Here is a 16,602-nt window from a genome sequence, read left to right as displayed (position 1 = left end):
CACCAGATCGAGGGAGATTATCAGTGGTCTTGTATGTCTTCCATTTCCTAATAATTGCTCCCACAGTTGATTTCTTCAAACCAAGCTGCTTACCTATTGCAGATTCAGTCTTCCCAGCCTGGTGCAGGTCTACAATTTTGTTTCTGGTGTCCTTTGACAGCTCTTTGGTCTTGGCCATAGTGGAGTTTGGAGTGTGACTGTTTGAGGTTGTGGACAGGTGTCTTTTATACTGATAACAAGTTCAAACAGGTGCCATTAATACAGGTAACGAGTGGAGGACAGAGGAGCCTCTTAAAGAAGAAGTTACAGGTCTGTGAGAGCCAGAAATCTTGCTTGTGTGTAGGTGACCAAATACTTATTTTCCACCATAATTTGCAAATAAATTCATTAAAAATCCTACAATGTGATTTTCTGGATATTTTTTTCTCATTTTGTCTGTCATAGTTGACGTGTACCTATGATGAAAATTACAGGCCTCTCTCATCTTTTTAAGTGGTGGCTGACTAAATACTTTTTTTCCCCACTGTAATATAAGGCAAGTACTGGAAACAATAGAACACTAGGAAAAATCTGGGAAACCAGGCCTGCTATTCATAGCAGACTTGGAAAAGGCATTTGATAAATTACGACTGTGGTTTATATATAAATGCCTGGAGCATTTCAATTTTGGACAATCTCTTATAAATTGGGTTAAAATCATGTATAGTATCCCTAGGTGTAAAATAGTAAATAATGGCTGTTTCTCAGAAAGTTTTAACCTGTCAAGAGGAGTGAAACTAGGTTGTCCACTATCGGCATATCTATTTATTATTGCCATCGAGATTTTAGCTATTAAAATCAAATCCAACAATAATATCAAGGGATTAGAAATCCAGGGCTTAAAAACAAAGGTGCCATTGTACGCTGATGATTCATGTTTTCTTTTAAATCCACAACTTGAATCCCTCCACAGCCTCATAGAGCATCTAGATACATTTTCGAACCTCTCTGGATTACAACCAAATTATGATAAATGTACTATATTACGTATTGGATCACTAAAAAATTAAATTTTTACATTACCATGTAGTTTACCAATAAAATGGTCTGATGGTGATGTGGAAATACTCGGAATACATATCCCAAATGAAATAAATGATCTCACTCCAATAAATGTTAATAGAAAGTTAGCAAAAATAGATAAAATCTTGCTACCACGGAAAGATAAATACCTGTCAATTTGTGGAAAAATCACCCTGATTAACTCTTTAGTATTATCCTAGTTTACCTATTTGCTTATGGTCTTGCCTACGCCTAGCGAACAGTTTTTTAAATTATATGAGAAAATAATATTCAATTTTATTTGGAACGGCAAGCCAGACAATATTAAACCGGCCTATTTGTATAATGAATATGAATTCGGAGGACAGAAATGATTAAATATTAAAGTATTAGACCTATCACTAAAAGCTTCAGTCATACGTTTACATTTTACATTTTAGTCATTTAGAAGACGCTCTTATCCAGAGCGACTTCATACAAAAGTTATACTTAAATCCGAACTGGTTCTCTAGCAAATGAGTAAGATTGTCTCACCCAATGTTCAAGAATGTCCCTTTTCCCTTTATTCAGATTACAACCTCTCACTTTAAGTTATTTGAAAAGGAAATAATCTCCCAAATATCACTATTTCTAAAACAAGCCATAGAAAGTTGTTTGCAATTTCAATTTAATCCTCCAGAAACGACAGAACAAATAATGCAACAAATATTGTGGTTAAACTCAAATATACTAATTGATAAAAAACCTTTTTTTTTGACAAAATGTTTAAAAAAGGTATAATCTTCGTAAATGATATTACATATGGAAATGTCTGCTCTACCCAAAATTACAACCAAATAATTGCAGCATTACCGCAAAAATGGAAAAGGAAAGTGGAAGGGGGAAAAAGTAAGGAACTTGTCTGTCGGCCCTGCATTAAATAATATAATTGGTTAAAGAAAATTGTGATAAATAAAAAAGTATACCAGTTTAATTTAAGGACCAAAGGATTGACAGCCGTCCCATATAGATTGCAAAATAGTTGGGAAGAGATTTTTGACGTACCGATTCCATGGCATAGTGTTTATGAATTGATACGCAAAACGACGCCGGATTCAAAACTTAGAATTGTTAAATTTTTTCATTATTATATAAAATTATTGCTACCAATAGAATGTTATTTATATGGGGGATACAATCTTCCCAGCTCTGCAGATTTTGCTGCGAAGAGACAGAATCATTAGATCATTTGTTTTGGTACTGTCCATTTGTAGCTTGTTTTTGGACACAGGTCCAGGAATGGCTAAAGGATTGCAATATTTACCTGGAGCTAACCTTGCAGATAGAACTACTGGGTGATCTGAAAAGATCTGTAGAAACAATGAGAATAGAAAGGTTCAGAACTTTTGTAAAACATCACAGTACAGTTGAAAAATATATGGCAAATAGAAATCCAATATGGATGGTGTTAAGAGATAGATGGGAGTTGTTGAATGGCGCTGAAGGATGGGACTAATAACAACAACTAATAACAACAAGATAACTAATGTAAAGCATTCTGTGTCCATAATAAATATATAGGTTATAGGTTGAGAGCTTTTGTGAAAGAGCACAGTTAGAAAAATATGGCATATAGAAGCAAACCAGATGGACATCATGAAAATGATCGGAGGAAGTTCAGGAGTAAAAACAAACAAAATATAATTATTGTAGAATTTGACTGTGTCCATAAAATGTATATAGTATGTATGGGCTGGAAGTAGAGGCCTAAGCGTTGTTGTTCACTAGTTTACTCCAATTGGGGAAGGGGTGGTGGGGTTGGAAAGTAATGAAGGGAAATATCATTTAAAAAAGGATATGTATGTGTGTATGGATGTATGTATGTATGTATGTATATATGTGTATGTGTATGTGTATATGTGTATGTGTGTATATATACAGTGAGGGAAAAAAGTATTTGATCCCCTGCTGATTTTGTACGTTTGCCCACTGACAAAGAAATGATCAGTCTATAATTTTAATGGTAGGTTTATTTGAACAGTGAGAGACAGAATAACAACAAAAAAATCCAGAAAAACGCATGTCAGAAATGTTATAAATTGATTTGCATTTTAATGAGGGAAATAAGTATTTGACCCCTCTGCAAAACATGACTTAGTACTTGGTGGCAAAACCCTTGTTGGCAATCACAGAGGTCAGACGTTTCTTGTAGTTGGCCACCAGGTTTATACACATCTCAGGAGGGATTTTGTTCCACTCATCTTTGCAGATCTTCTCCAAGTCATTAAGGTTTCGAGGCTGACATTTGGCAACTCGAACCTTCAGCTCCCTCCACAGATTTTCTATGGGATTAAGGTCTGGAGACTGGCTAGGCCACTCCAGGACCTTAATGTGCCTCTTCTTGAGCCACTCCTTTGTTGCCTTGGCCGTGTGTTTTGGGTCATTGTCATGCTGGAATACCCATCCACGACCCATTTTCAATGCCCTGGCTGAGGGAAGGAGGTTCTCACCCAAGATTTGACGGTACATGGCCCCGTCCATCGTCCCTTTGATGCGGTGAAGTTGTCCTGTCCCCTTAGCAGAAAAACAACCCCAAAGCATAATGTTTCCACCTCCATGTTTGACGGTGGGGATGGTGTTCTTGGGGTCATAGGCAGCATTCCTCCTCCTCCAAACACGGCGAGTTGAGTTGATGCCAAAGAGCTTCATTTTGGTCTCATCTGACCACAACACTTTCACCCAGTTCTCCACTGAATCATTCAGATGTTCATTGGCAAACTTCAGACGGGCCTGTATATGTGCTTTCTTGAGCAGGGGGACCTTGCGGGCGCTGCAGGATTTCAGTCCTTCACGGCGTAGTGTGTTACCAATTGTTTTCTTGGTGACTATGGTCCCAGCTGCCTTGAGATCATTGACAAGATCCTCCCGTGTGGTTCTGGGCTGATTCCTCACCGTTCTCATGATCATTGCAACTCCACGAGGTGAGATCTTGCATGGAGCCCCAGGCCGAGGGAGATTGACAGTTATTTTGTGTTTCTTCCATTTGCGAATAATCGCACCAACTGTTGTCAACTTCTCACCAAGCTGCTTGGCGATGGTCTTGTAGCCGATTCCAGCCTTGTGTAGGTCTACAATCTTGTCCCTGACATCCTTGGAGAGCTCTTTGGTCTTGGCCATGGTGGAGAGTTTGGAATCTGATTGATTTATTTGCTTCTGTGGATAGGTGTCTTTTATACAGGTAACAAGCTGAGATTAGGAGCACTCCCTTTAAGAGTGTGCTCCTAATCTCAGCTCGTTACCTGTATAAAAGACACCTGGGAGCCAGAAATCTTTCTGATTGAGAGGGGGTCAAATACTTATTTCCCTCATTAAAATGCAAATCAATTTATAACATTTTTGACATGCGTTTTTCTGGATTTTGTTGTTGTTATTCTGTCTCTCACTGTTCAAATAAACCTACCATTAAAATTATAGACTGATCATTTCTTTGTCAGTGGGCAAACGTACAAAATCAGCAGGGGATCAAATACTTTTTTCCCTCACTGTGTATGTATCTATATATTTGCGAGAAAAAATACATAAGGGGGGTTGGAAGTGATGCAGACAATTACATTGATGGAAGTTACAATCTATCTGAAATATTAAAGCTGATCTACCCCATAAAAAAATGAACTGTGTTTCTAACCCCCTCTCTCTACTTGCATGTTTGCATGCTGCGCCCTTTACATGCAGAGGCTGATGAAGGTAATGAAAAAAACAACAACATTAAAACCTATCTTTCTTTCTTTTTTTCTAACATAGACTTGTTGTTATGTCGTCTTTCTTAATGCATTTATCACGTTTTGTCACTAGCGTTTTTTTATTGTTTTCTTTCCTCTCTCGCTCTCCCTCGCTCTCTCTCTCTCTTACTTTGTCTCATGAATCAGAACTTTGTTGTCCTTTAAAGTTCTCTGTCTGATTTCTCTCCATGTCGCCTACTTCCAATTCCACAGCACTGTTATTATTATTCAGACCCAAACCAAAAGCAAAGCTTGTTCATTTGAACCTGTTTGGTTTGTCCCCCCATCCCCTCCCCAACCCACAGGGGAACTTTCTAGTTGTTTGTGTCAGAACATTGTTTTGATTCTCTATGTTCTAACTGTCTCACTAGTCTAGAATGTTCTTCTTGGGCTCTGTGGCAGAGTGTTGTTTGATGAGAGGTTAGAGGCGACCATATTGCCTGAGTCGCTGTGTCTCTGTGTCTTTCAAAGCGCTCCAGAAAACAGTGGGGGTGATCCGCCACACGGAGCCAGTAACATGGGGAGACTGAGAGTTGTTGTAAAACCAGCTAACAGTGCTTAGCAGTCTAGTCTCAGGGTTGTTCAGTTCAATCCTGCCCTTTTACCCATGGTGGTTATTCCAGTCTACCAGTCTTTGGTAGAGGAGGCCTCAAAGCTCAAAAGATTGGCTGCAGTCCAAACTGAAAGTAGACAGCCCTCGGCCCTAAACCCTCAGCCGAGTGTACCTTAAATGTCCGTTGTCCAAGCGAGGGAGAGTGATGATCGAAGAGGCAACGTCCTTGGTGGAAATCTTGAAGTTGAGCTAAAAAACAACCAACCTAAAGCTATTAATGTACCTAGCAAGCTAACATAGCTACCTAGCTAGAGTTACCCATACTAGCAGGCTAGCTAGTTTTATAGTTTGGTCATTTATTCCAATACATTTCAGAATTCCCCAAAATATTTGTATTAAGCTAGCTACGTTTTATAGGCTCCGCACTCCGAGACTAAGCCAATTTGCGAACTCTAAAATCAATGTCATATATATATATATATATATATATATATATATATATATATATATATACACTGCTCAAAAAAATAAAGGGAACACTTAAACAACACATCCTAGATCTGAATGAATGAAATAATCTTATTAAATACTTTTTTCTTTACATAGTTGAATGTGCTGACAACAAAATCACACAAAAATTATCAATGGAAATCAAATTTATCAACCCATGGAGGTCTGGATTTGGAGTCACCCTCAAAATTAAAGTGGAAAATCACACTACAGGCTGATCCAACATTGATGTAATGTCCTTAAAACAAGTCAAAATGAGGCTCAGTAGTGTGTGTGGCCTCCACTTGCCTGTATGACCTCACTACAACGCCTGGGCATGCTCCTGATGAGGTGGCGGATGGTCTCCTGAGGGATCTCCTCCCAGACCTGGACTAAAGCATCCGCCAACTCCTGGACAGTCTGTGGTGCAACGTGGCGTTGGTGGATGGAGCGAGACATGATGTCCCAGATGTGCTCAATCGGATTCAGGTCTGGGGAACGGGCGGGCCAGTCCATAGTATCAATGCTTCCTCTTGCAGGAACTGCTGACACACTCCAGCCACATGAAGTCTAGCATTGTCTTGCATTAGGAGGAACCCAGGGCCAACCGCACCAGCATATGGTCTCACAAGGGGTCTGAGGATCTCATCTCGGTACCTAATGGCAGTCAGGCTACCTCTGGCGAGCACATGGAGGGCTGTGCGGCCCCCCAAAGAAATGCCACCCCACACCATGACTGACCCACCGCCAAACCGGTCATGCTGGAGGATGTTGCAGGCAGCAGAACGTTGTCCACGGCGTCTCCAGACTCTGTCACGTCTGTCACATGTGCTCAGTGTGAACCTGCTTTCATCTGTGAAGAGCACAGGGCGCCAGTGGCGAATTTGCCAATCTTGGTGTTCTCCGGCAAATGCCAAACGTCCTACACGGTGTTGGGCTGTAAGCACAACCCCCACCTGTGGACGTCGGGCCCTCATACCACCCTCATGGAGTCTGTTTCTGACCATTTGAGCAGACACATGCACATTTGTGGCCTGCTGGAGGTCATTTTGCAGGGCTCTGGCAGTGCTCCTCCTGCTCCTCCTTGCACAAAGGCGGAGGTAGCGGTCCTGCTGCTGGGTTGTTGCCCTCCTACGGCCTCCTCCACGTCTCCTGATGTACTGGCCTGTCTCCTGGTAGCGCCTCCATGCTCTGAACACTACGCTGACAGACACAGCAAACCTTCTTGCCACAGCTCGCATTGATGTGCCATCCTGGATGAGCTGCACTACCTGATCCACTTGTGTGGGTTGTAGACTCCGTCTCATGCTACCACTAGAGTGAAAGCACCGCCAGCATTCAAAAGTGACCAAAACATCAGCCAGGATGCATAGGAACTGAGAAGTGGTCTGTGGTCACCACCTGCAGAACCACTTCTTTATTGGGGGTGTCTTGCTAATTGCCTATAATTTCCACCTGTTGTCTATTCCATTTGCACAACAGCATGTGACATTTATTGTCAATCAGTGTTGCTTCCTAAGTGGACAGTTTGATTTCACAGAAGTGTGATTGACTTGGAGTTACATTGTGTTGTTTAAGTTTACCTTTTATTTTTTTGAGCAGTGTATGTATATATATATATATATATATATATATATATATATACACTACCGTTCAAAAGTTTGGGGTCACTTAGAAATGTCATTGTTTTCGAAAGGAAACCAGAAACTAAACACTCTAATGTATTTGTCCTCTTGCTCAGTTGTGCTCCGGGGCCTCCCACTCCTCTTTCTATTCTGGTTAGAGCCAGTTTGCGCTGTTCTGTGAAGGGAGTAGTACACAGCGTTGTACGAGATCTTCAGGTTCTTGGCAGTTTCTTGCATGGAATAGCCTTCAGTTCTCAGAACAAGAATAGACTGATGAGTTTCAGAAGAAAGTTATTTGTTTCTGGCCATTTTGAGCCTGTAATCGAACCCACAATCGCTGATGCTCCAGATACTCAACTAGTCTCAAGAAGGCCAGTTTTATTGCTTCTTTAATCAGCACAACAGTTTTCAGCTGTGCTAACATAATTGCAAAAGGGTTTTCTGATGATCAATTAGCCTTTTAAAATGATAAACTTGGATTAGCAAACACAATGTGCCATTGGAACACAGGACGGATGGTTGCTGATAATGGGCCTCTGTACGCCTATGTAGATATTCCATTAAAAATCAGCCGTTTCCAGCTACAATAGCCATTTACAACATTAACAATGTCTACACTGTATTTCTGATCAATTTGATGTTATTCAAAGACATTTCTAAGTGACCCCAAACTTCTGAACGGTAGTGTATATATATTTTATTTAGCAAGCTAGCATCATAATTTTGTCTGACATGCCGAAAATGCAGCCGTGTTGATTAAATATGACACTTCGCGGCCACCGCAGTATGACACGTGAGTACAGTTTGCGTTTAATTGTGGGTCATATTAACCCCACAAGTGATCAAAGTTCTTCACTCGCTCCCTCGAGCTAAATCGAGGGCCGAGGGGGCAACGTTAGTGTTATGAACTGGTTTCGACAGGGATTCCCCCAAGGGAAAGTGGCTAGCGCGAGGGCTGAGGGGGTAAAAATAAAGTGTTTGGACTGCAGACATGAAGTTGTTTGTTAGCGTTTATTAATGTACCTTTATTGTGATAGAAAAACACAAGGCTCCAACCAACTTAGCCACAAAACCAATGTGTTTATCTTTGAGCTACAGTATGGAAGAGATAATTGAGTTAATTCTAATAGCCTGTGATTAGGGGTGGGAATTCTTGTTCTGCAAAGGCTAGGTTGGGTACAAGCTTTTGTAGTTGAAAGTTCTGAATTGTGTATCCTGTCCCTGGTCCCCAGCTGGCCGTAAGCAGTTTGCCCGTCATGAGTGGGCCCAGAAGGCAGCCTACCTGCTGGGCTGCACCCTGGAGGAGCTCTCCTCTTCCATCTTCAAGCACCAGGCCAAGGGGCCCATACAGAGGTCCACCTCCTTCCGCGGGGGGCCCGACGAGGCCGGGGCAGGAGACAGCTCAGGTAAGGGACCTTCAGTGACCACCAGTCTCCAATATGAAGTTGAATGAAATAAATAGAATAGAATGACAAACTAAAGGCTATGCGTGTGCTTTTTAACTCACAACTCCTTTTCTCTCGCTCTCTCACTCTCTCTCTCGCGCGCTCGCTCTCTCACGCCCTCTTTCTCGCGCTCTCTCTCTCTCTCTCTCTCACTCTCTCAGGCTCTAAGATCACAGCCCTGGATTGTCTGGAGGCCATGGCTTCAGGCCTGTACTCAGAGCTCTTCACCCTCGTTATCTCCCTCGTCAACAGGTCTGTCAGCTCATCTCTCTTTTCTCCTCTTTCTCATATTTCTTACTTTACCGTTATTTATCTACAGTATCTCTTTCTTTCTATTGCTCTGATTTCCATCATTTTCTCCGTCTTTCTCTCCATTTGCCTCTGTCTCTGTTTTTTTCTCTCACTCCCTGTCTTTCAGTACTCCCTCTCTCTGCTTTTGTACGTTTTGCTCTAACCCATTCCTCTCTGTCTCTGTCTGTCTGTCTGTCTCTCTCTCTCTCTTTCTGTGTTCTGATCCTTTGTATTGTGTGTCAGAGCTCTGAAGTCCAGTCAGCACTCTCTGTGCTCTCTGCTCATCGTGGACACACCGGGTTTCCAGAACCCTCGCATGGCCAAGCGCCAGCGCGGTGCCACCTTCGAGGAGCTGTGCCACAACTACGCCCAGGAGCGCCTGCAGACCCTGTTCCACGAACGCACCTTTGTACAGGAGCTGGAGAGATATAAGGAGGTGCAGTGATATACAGTGCCTTGCAAAAGTATTCATACCCCTTGGCGTATTTTCCTATTTTGTTGCATTACAACCTGTAATTTAAATTGATTTTTATTTGGATTTCATGTAATGGACATACACAAAATAGTCCAAATTGGTGAAGTGAAATGAAAAAAATTACTTGTTTCAAAAAATTCAAAAAAATCTATAACGGAAAAGTGGTGCTTGCATATGTATTCACCCCCTTTGCTATGAAGCCCCTAAATAAGATCTGGTGCAACCAATTACCTTCAGAAGTCACATAATTAGTTAAATAAAGTCCACCTGTGTGCAATCTACGTGTCACATGATCTCAGTATATATACACCTGTTCTGAAAGGCCCCAGAGTCTGCAACACCACTAAGCAAGGGGCACCACCAAGCAAGCGGCACCATGAAGACCAAGGAGCTCTCCAAAAAGGTCAGGGACAAAGTTGTGGAGAAGTACAGATCAGGGTTGGGTTATAAAAAAATATCAGAAACTTTGAACATCCCACGGAGCACCATGAAATCCATTATAAAAAAAATGGAAAGAATATGGCACCACAACAAACCTGCCAAGAGTGGGCCGCCCACCAAAACTCACGGACCAGGCAAGGAGGGCATTAATCAGAGAGGCAACAAAGAGACCAAAGATAACCCTGAAGGAGCTGCAAAGCTCCACAGCAGAGATTGGAGTATCTGTCCATAGGACCACTTTAAGCCGTACACTCCACAGAGATGGGCATTACGGAAGAGTGGCCAGAAAAAAGCCATTGCTTAAATAAAAAACGAAGCAAACACGTTTGGTGTTCGCCAAAAGGCATGTGGGAGGCTCCCCAAACATATGGAAGAAGGTACTCTGGTCAGATGAGACTAAAATTGAGCTTTTTGGCCATCAAGGAAAACGCTATGTCTGGCGCAAACCCAACACCTCTCATCACCCAGAGAACACCATCCCCACAGTGAAGCATTGTGGTGGCAGCATCATGCTGTGGGGATGTTTTTCATAGGTAGGGACTGGGAAACTGGTCAGAATTGAAGGAATGATGGATGGCGCTAAATACAGGGAAATTCTTGAGGGAAACCTGTTTCAGTCTTCCAGAGATTTGAGACTGGGACAGAGGTTCACCTTCCAGCAGGACAATGACCCTAAGCATACTGCTAAAGCAGCACTCAAGTGGTTTAAGGGGAAACATTTAAATGTCTTGGAATGGCCTAGTCAAAGCCCAGACCTCCATCCAATTGAGAATCTGTGGTATGACTTAAAGATTGCTGTACACCACCGGAACCCATCCAACTTGAAGGAGCTGGAGCAGTTTTGCCTTGAAGAATAGGCAAAATTCAATTAATGTGCCAAGCTTATAGAGACATACCCCAAGAGACTTGCAGCTGTAATTGCTGCAAAAGGTGGCTCTACAAAGTATTGACTTTGGGGAGGTGAATAGTTATGTACGCTCAAGTTTTCTGTTTTTTTTGTCTTATTTCTTGTTCGTTTCAGAAGAAAAAATATTTTGCATCTTCAAATTGGTAGGCATGTTGTGTAAATCAAATGATACAAACCCCAACAAATCCATTTTAATTCCAGGTTGTAAGGCAACAAAATAGGAAAAATGCCAAGGGGGGTGAATACTTTCGCAAGCCACTGTACAACTCTGACAAATACCTTCACCATTACATAGTAGAAGTATTATTTCTAACAGGATACCAATGATTTGAAACTCTCAAACCCTCTCCCCCTCTGTTCAAACTTTCCTGAAGAGATGTCTGTCTAGAAATCCAATCATAAACGTCATTAACATACCTGTATTGTTTTAGTGTGAAAATAACATAGAACGTCAGATTTAGCTTTTTTGATTGTAATGTCATTGTTGTCAAAATGTGTAATTCTATAGACTCTTACATAAGCGGATCTATAACTGAAAATCACTGACTCAATCACATTTAACCAACCCCTCTATTCCCATCTAGGAAAACATAGAGCTTGCATTAGATGACATAGAGTCCAGTACCTCAATGTCTGTAGCAGCTATAGACCAAGCATCAACCCAAGCGCTGGTAAGGAGAATCTCTCTGTGCCTCTTTTGAATGTACAGTATCAGGAGTGGACTTTATCTTGGATTTCATCATGTTGTGAGCGTCAAGTGGGGTTAAACACAGTCCTTACTCTATCTCTTCTTTGCCAATGATAGGGCTCCCCTAATTCAAATTGAGTCTTGAACTTTTTGACTCTGTCAGACAAATGACTGTGTGTAAGCCATGTCAGGCTTATTACCTCCATCCAATTAACTTGGCTTTTGATTGTTTGTTTGTTTGTTTTTATTTATGTTTTATCCTAGCAGTTTAGTTTTTGGAATTCATCCCACATCATCAAAGATATTAATTGCAGTCAGTTTGATTCCTTTCCCCCTCAATGAGTTGAGAGCCTTTTTCAGTCAGGGTTGGCTTCTCAGAGCAAAGCCATCCAATTCAGTTTATTTATGAGACGACTCTGCATGGCACGCGCTCTTAACCGAAGTGTGTTGCATTGATGTGTATTGGCCTGCGAAAGTGACATTAACAAGAATTAGATCAAAAGTGAATGAGGATGGGGTTCACAGGAATTTATTGAAAAGTAGAGACGAAAGTAAATAACTGTTTGTGTGTGTGCGTGGGTTTGCGAGTGTGTGCTTGTGTGTTTGTGTGTATGTGATTGAATGAGTGCACAAGGGCACGCAGGACCAAACACAGCTGTAAGTCGGACAAACAAACAAACAGCATTGAACCAGCGGCAGACTTATTGGAAACCAGCTCAAACTCCAAGAAAAGAACAAGAGAGCTATAGACCTAGATGTGGAGTGCCTGAAAAAATGCCATATTAGAATCCAAGTTATATCCACAGGTCATTCACATCCAGTTTGCAGTGTCAAAACATCTGTAAGGGTATAGGATCGTTCTGAATAAGACGTTCTTATTTCTCATCTCTCTCTGAAAAGGATCTGGAGATATACCTGACTTGGCAATTAATTAGTTGACTGCTACTCGAGAAACCAACACAGTACAACAGATCTGCAGTGCTTCTAGCAGTTAAATAATTAAATTGGCAAATAATTAAAAAAGGCTTTAGCTTCAGTAGCTTGTTCTTGTGAAGTAGCCTTGCCTGCACCTCCCTCCAGCCACAAAGAGATTTAATGAGTCCACCAAAGAGGTGTCTACACTCTCACATAGACTAATACCACCATTCATTATCAAAGTGGACTGTCAGAGAGCAAGGTTTCAAAATGCTCCACTGCCCAGGAGTTTATTTGAATACCAGCTCTATAATGAGGAAGCCATGGACAGACTCATCTCTCTTATAGCTTTCTACTTCCCAAAACATTGTGATTGCCTTTACAAAATGACTTGTTTTGTTACAGAAATGTACAACAGAGATGTTGAATCATATTAGGCCGTTTGAACACAGTGCTGGTGCATAATTAAGAGTTTCTACAAATGTCACAGCAAAGCAGGTGTAATGTTATGGCAACACTGGGCCAGGGCTAAAGGCTGTGTTGTGACATTTAAACGAGGAGTAAAACATAATAATTGGAGACTAGGTTGCTTTATTGGTTTTGGAGAGTGTTGCTGTGTATGGAGTTAACAGTGTCGTGAATGGATGGATGAGAGGAGCTGTTGATGACTGGTGGAGTGGAGATGGGTGAGCGTCTCTGTGCTGTTGTGGTCTAATGTGTGTGTCTGAGGTGCTTGTGAAAGCTGCACCTGCATGTTGGACTGAGCTGTGGCCCTAAGCTTTCTGCACAGCTGCTTCACTTGTGTTTGTGTTAGACTCAAGTGATAGATCCCCACCTCTCTAACCTGTGTGTGTTTCTGCGGTGGTCCCAGGTGCGCACCCTGGCGAGGACAGATGAGGCTCGAGGTCTGCTGTGGCTGATGGAGGAGGAGGCTGTGCAGCCAGGGGGCTCTGAGGACACTCTGCTGGAGAGACTCTTCAGTTACTATGGCCCCGACCAGGGGGACAACAAGGGACACGCCCTACTCCTGAAGAGCGACAAGCCACGTCATTTCCTGTTGGGCCACAGCCACGGGACGGACTGGGTGGAGTACGATGCTCAGGGTTGGCTGAGCCACGCCAAGCAGAACCCCGCCTCCCAGAACGCTGCCACTCTGCTGCAGGACTCACAGAAGTACGCATTTAATTCACTGATTGTTCTCCAAAGTAGCACTTTACAAAGAAAATATACTTACCTATTTGTCTGTCTCTCTCTCTCTCTCTCTCTCGCTCTCTCTCTCTGTCTCTCTCTCTCTAACAGGAAAAACATCAGCAGTCTGTTCTCTAGTCGTAGTGGAGGGCCCACAGTGCTGTCTGGCTCCATCGCAGGGCTGGAGGGGGGATCTCAGCTGGCCCTCCGCAGAGCCACTAGCATGAGGAAGACCTTCACAACCGGCATGGCCGCCGTCAAGAAGAAGAGCCTCTGCATCCAGATCAAACTGCAAGTGGTGAGTGTATGACAATTAAGCGTTATACAAATAAAACTATATATAAAAAAAAGATATACCGTATTTTCCGCACTATAAGGCGCACCGGAGTATAAGCCGCAGCAGCTAAATTGAATGATATTGAATGATGTGTACATATATAAGCCGCACTGGACTATAAGCCGCAGGTGTTTTAATGTTTAATTACCATATGTAAGGGTTCGTGCACAGAGGGGATTGTCGGGAAAGAGACAAACTGTCTCGCTCTCGTAATGTCTGTCTGTCTTGCTCTCGTTCTGTCTCTCGTTCTGTCTCTCGTACCACTCTCGGTTCCACTTTTACTTTTGCGCGCTACCTGTCTCACTCTTTTCCGGCCTCCAGCTTTTCCTGCTGGAGCCCGCCGCTTAAAGGTGGGGGCCGCGGACCGGTCATAGAGCCCATAGAGTTAAAGTTGGTGGAATGTAACCTGTAAAATCCGTAGATTTTGGAGGTCTTCTAGTGGCCGTTAGCTGTAAAAAATCCATAGATTAGCCGCACCGTTATATAAGCCGCAGGGTCGAAAAATTGGAAAAAAGGCGCGGCTTATAGTCCGAAAATTACGGTACATTCAAATGTGTACAAACTTAAGTCTTTGTTTTAATGAATGTGTGTTTTTGTGTGTGAGTGTAAGTGCTTTAACTCCCTGTCCTCCGTCTCTCCAGGATGCTCTGCTGGACACGGTGCGCAGGTCCAGGGTTCACTTTGTCCACTGCCTGCTGCCCAAGGCAGATGCGGTGGGGGTGGGTGGGGAGCCGCGCGTGGCCCATGGAGAGAGCTGCGACTCAGGCCTCATGCAGCTGGATGTGGGCCTTCTGAGGGCTCAGCTCCGTGGATCTAAGCTTATCGACGCCCTGCGCATCTACAGGCAAGGTAGGACTGGACACCACCCAAGTCAAGTCAAGCTGAGTCATGGGAGGGACATTTTCCCCATTAATTATTCTTATTGAATTGTATAATTCATCAAAATGATTAAATAAATGTTGACCTTGTTCTGTCTTTTCCATAAAGGATACCCTGATCACATGGTGTTCTCCGAGTTCCGACGGCGCTTCGACGTGCTGGCGCCCCACCTGACCAAAAAGCACGGGCGCCACTACATTGTCACAGACGAGAAGAGGGTGAGTGTCGAGGCGTTCCCTCCACCTCGTAAACGAGTGATAATATAAAGGCCTCCCTCCTTTCCTCCCTCTCTTCTCCCCCTCCCTCCCCCTCCTAGATCTGCTCTTGTGTGTAATTAATTATGATTACACTGGCTGGCAGCATATGGTTGGTGTGCTGATGAATTACGTGCAGCACAGAGAGATAGCTCTCTCTCTCTGTGCTTCCCTTCATCTCTTCTTCCTCTCTCTCTGTCTTCAGTACCTACTGTATAGTGGAATAGTACTAAAGCTATTAACCTACCCTACCTACTCAGATGTGTGGATAAAACTTAGGAATCTAGTAAAAATATTTTCAGATGTAGAAATATGAAATATGTTCAATATCTACTGATGTAGCTGGAATTGAAGAAATGGAATAGACAGTCTCTTGGCTGAAATGTGTTATTTTCATTGTTGTGTAAGGAGGTTGTGTTTTTGAAGTAGAGCAGTTAAAGAGGTCCTCTCTGTCACAGCTAAAACATACAGTGAGCTATGGAAGCGTTAAAGAGGAAACAAGACTCCTTGGAGACATGCTTAGGAAGAATAGCCTGCTCAGAAATAATTAATGGACAAAAAGGTACTTCATTCTCTGGGGATAGACAGACCGAGAGGGAGAGAGTGAGGAGAGACAGAAAGAGAAAGAGAGGGAGATACAGCTCAGCTGGTAGAGCACGGCGCTTGTAACGCCAAGGTAGTGGGTTCGATCCCCGGGACCACCCATACACAAAAATGTATGCACGCATGACTGTAAGTCGCTTTGGATAAAAGCGTCTGCTAAATGGCATATTATTATTATTATTATTATTATTATTATTATTATTATTATTATTATTATTATTATTATTATACAGTGCCTTGCAAAAGTATTCATCCCCCTTGGCGTTTTTCCTATTTTGTTGCATTACAACCTGTAATTTAAATGGATTTTTATTTGGATTTCATGTAATGGACATACACAAAATAGTCCAAATTGGTGAAGTGAAATTAAAAATATAACTTGTTTCAAGAAATTCTAAAAAATAAATAACGGAAAAGTGGTGCGTGCATATGTATTCACCCCCTTTGCTACGAAGCCCCTAAATAAGATCTGGTGCAACCAATTACCTTCAGAGGTCACATAATTACATTTACATTTAAGTCATTTAGGAGACACTCTTATCCAGAGCGACTTACAGTTAGTGAGTGCATACATTATATATACAGTGGGGAGAACAAGTATTTGATACACTGCCGATTTTGCAGGTTTTCCTACTTACAAAGCATGTAGAGGTCTGTAATTTTTATCATAGGTACAATTCAACTGTGAGAGACGGAATCTAAAACCAAAATCC

The 16,602-nt window shown here is 42.4% G+C and overlaps 1 protein-coding gene across 1 annotated transcript in view; it reads left to right on the top strand.

Annotated features, from left to right (window-relative positions):
- Positions 1-16,602, top strand: part of LOC311102259 (unconventional myosin-XVIIIa-like) — a 95,928-nt gene that overhangs the window by 12,586 nt on the left and 66,740 nt on the right. The window contains exons 9-16 of the mRNA XM_084143538.1: positions 8,699-8,872; positions 9,073-9,163; positions 9,446-9,638; positions 11,610-11,696; positions 13,500-13,801; positions 13,928-14,114; positions 14,795-15,002; positions 15,141-15,250. Coding sequence (XP_083999664.1) covers positions 8,699-8,872; positions 9,073-9,163; positions 9,446-9,638; positions 11,610-11,696; positions 13,500-13,801; positions 13,928-14,114; positions 14,795-15,002; positions 15,141-15,250 — 1,352 coding nt within the window. The remainder of the gene's footprint in view (positions 1-8,698; positions 8,873-9,072; positions 9,164-9,445; positions 9,639-11,609; positions 11,697-13,499; positions 13,802-13,927; positions 14,115-14,794; positions 15,003-15,140; positions 15,251-16,602) is intronic.

This window comes from Coregonus lavaretus (genome assembly GCF_964263955.1).
Source record: "Coregonus lavaretus genome assembly, chromosome: 26".
NCBI classification, from domain to species: Eukaryota; Metazoa; Chordata; class Actinopteri; order Salmoniformes; family Salmonidae; genus Coregonus; species Coregonus lavaretus.
This window is presented reverse-complemented; position numbering and strand designations above follow the sequence as displayed.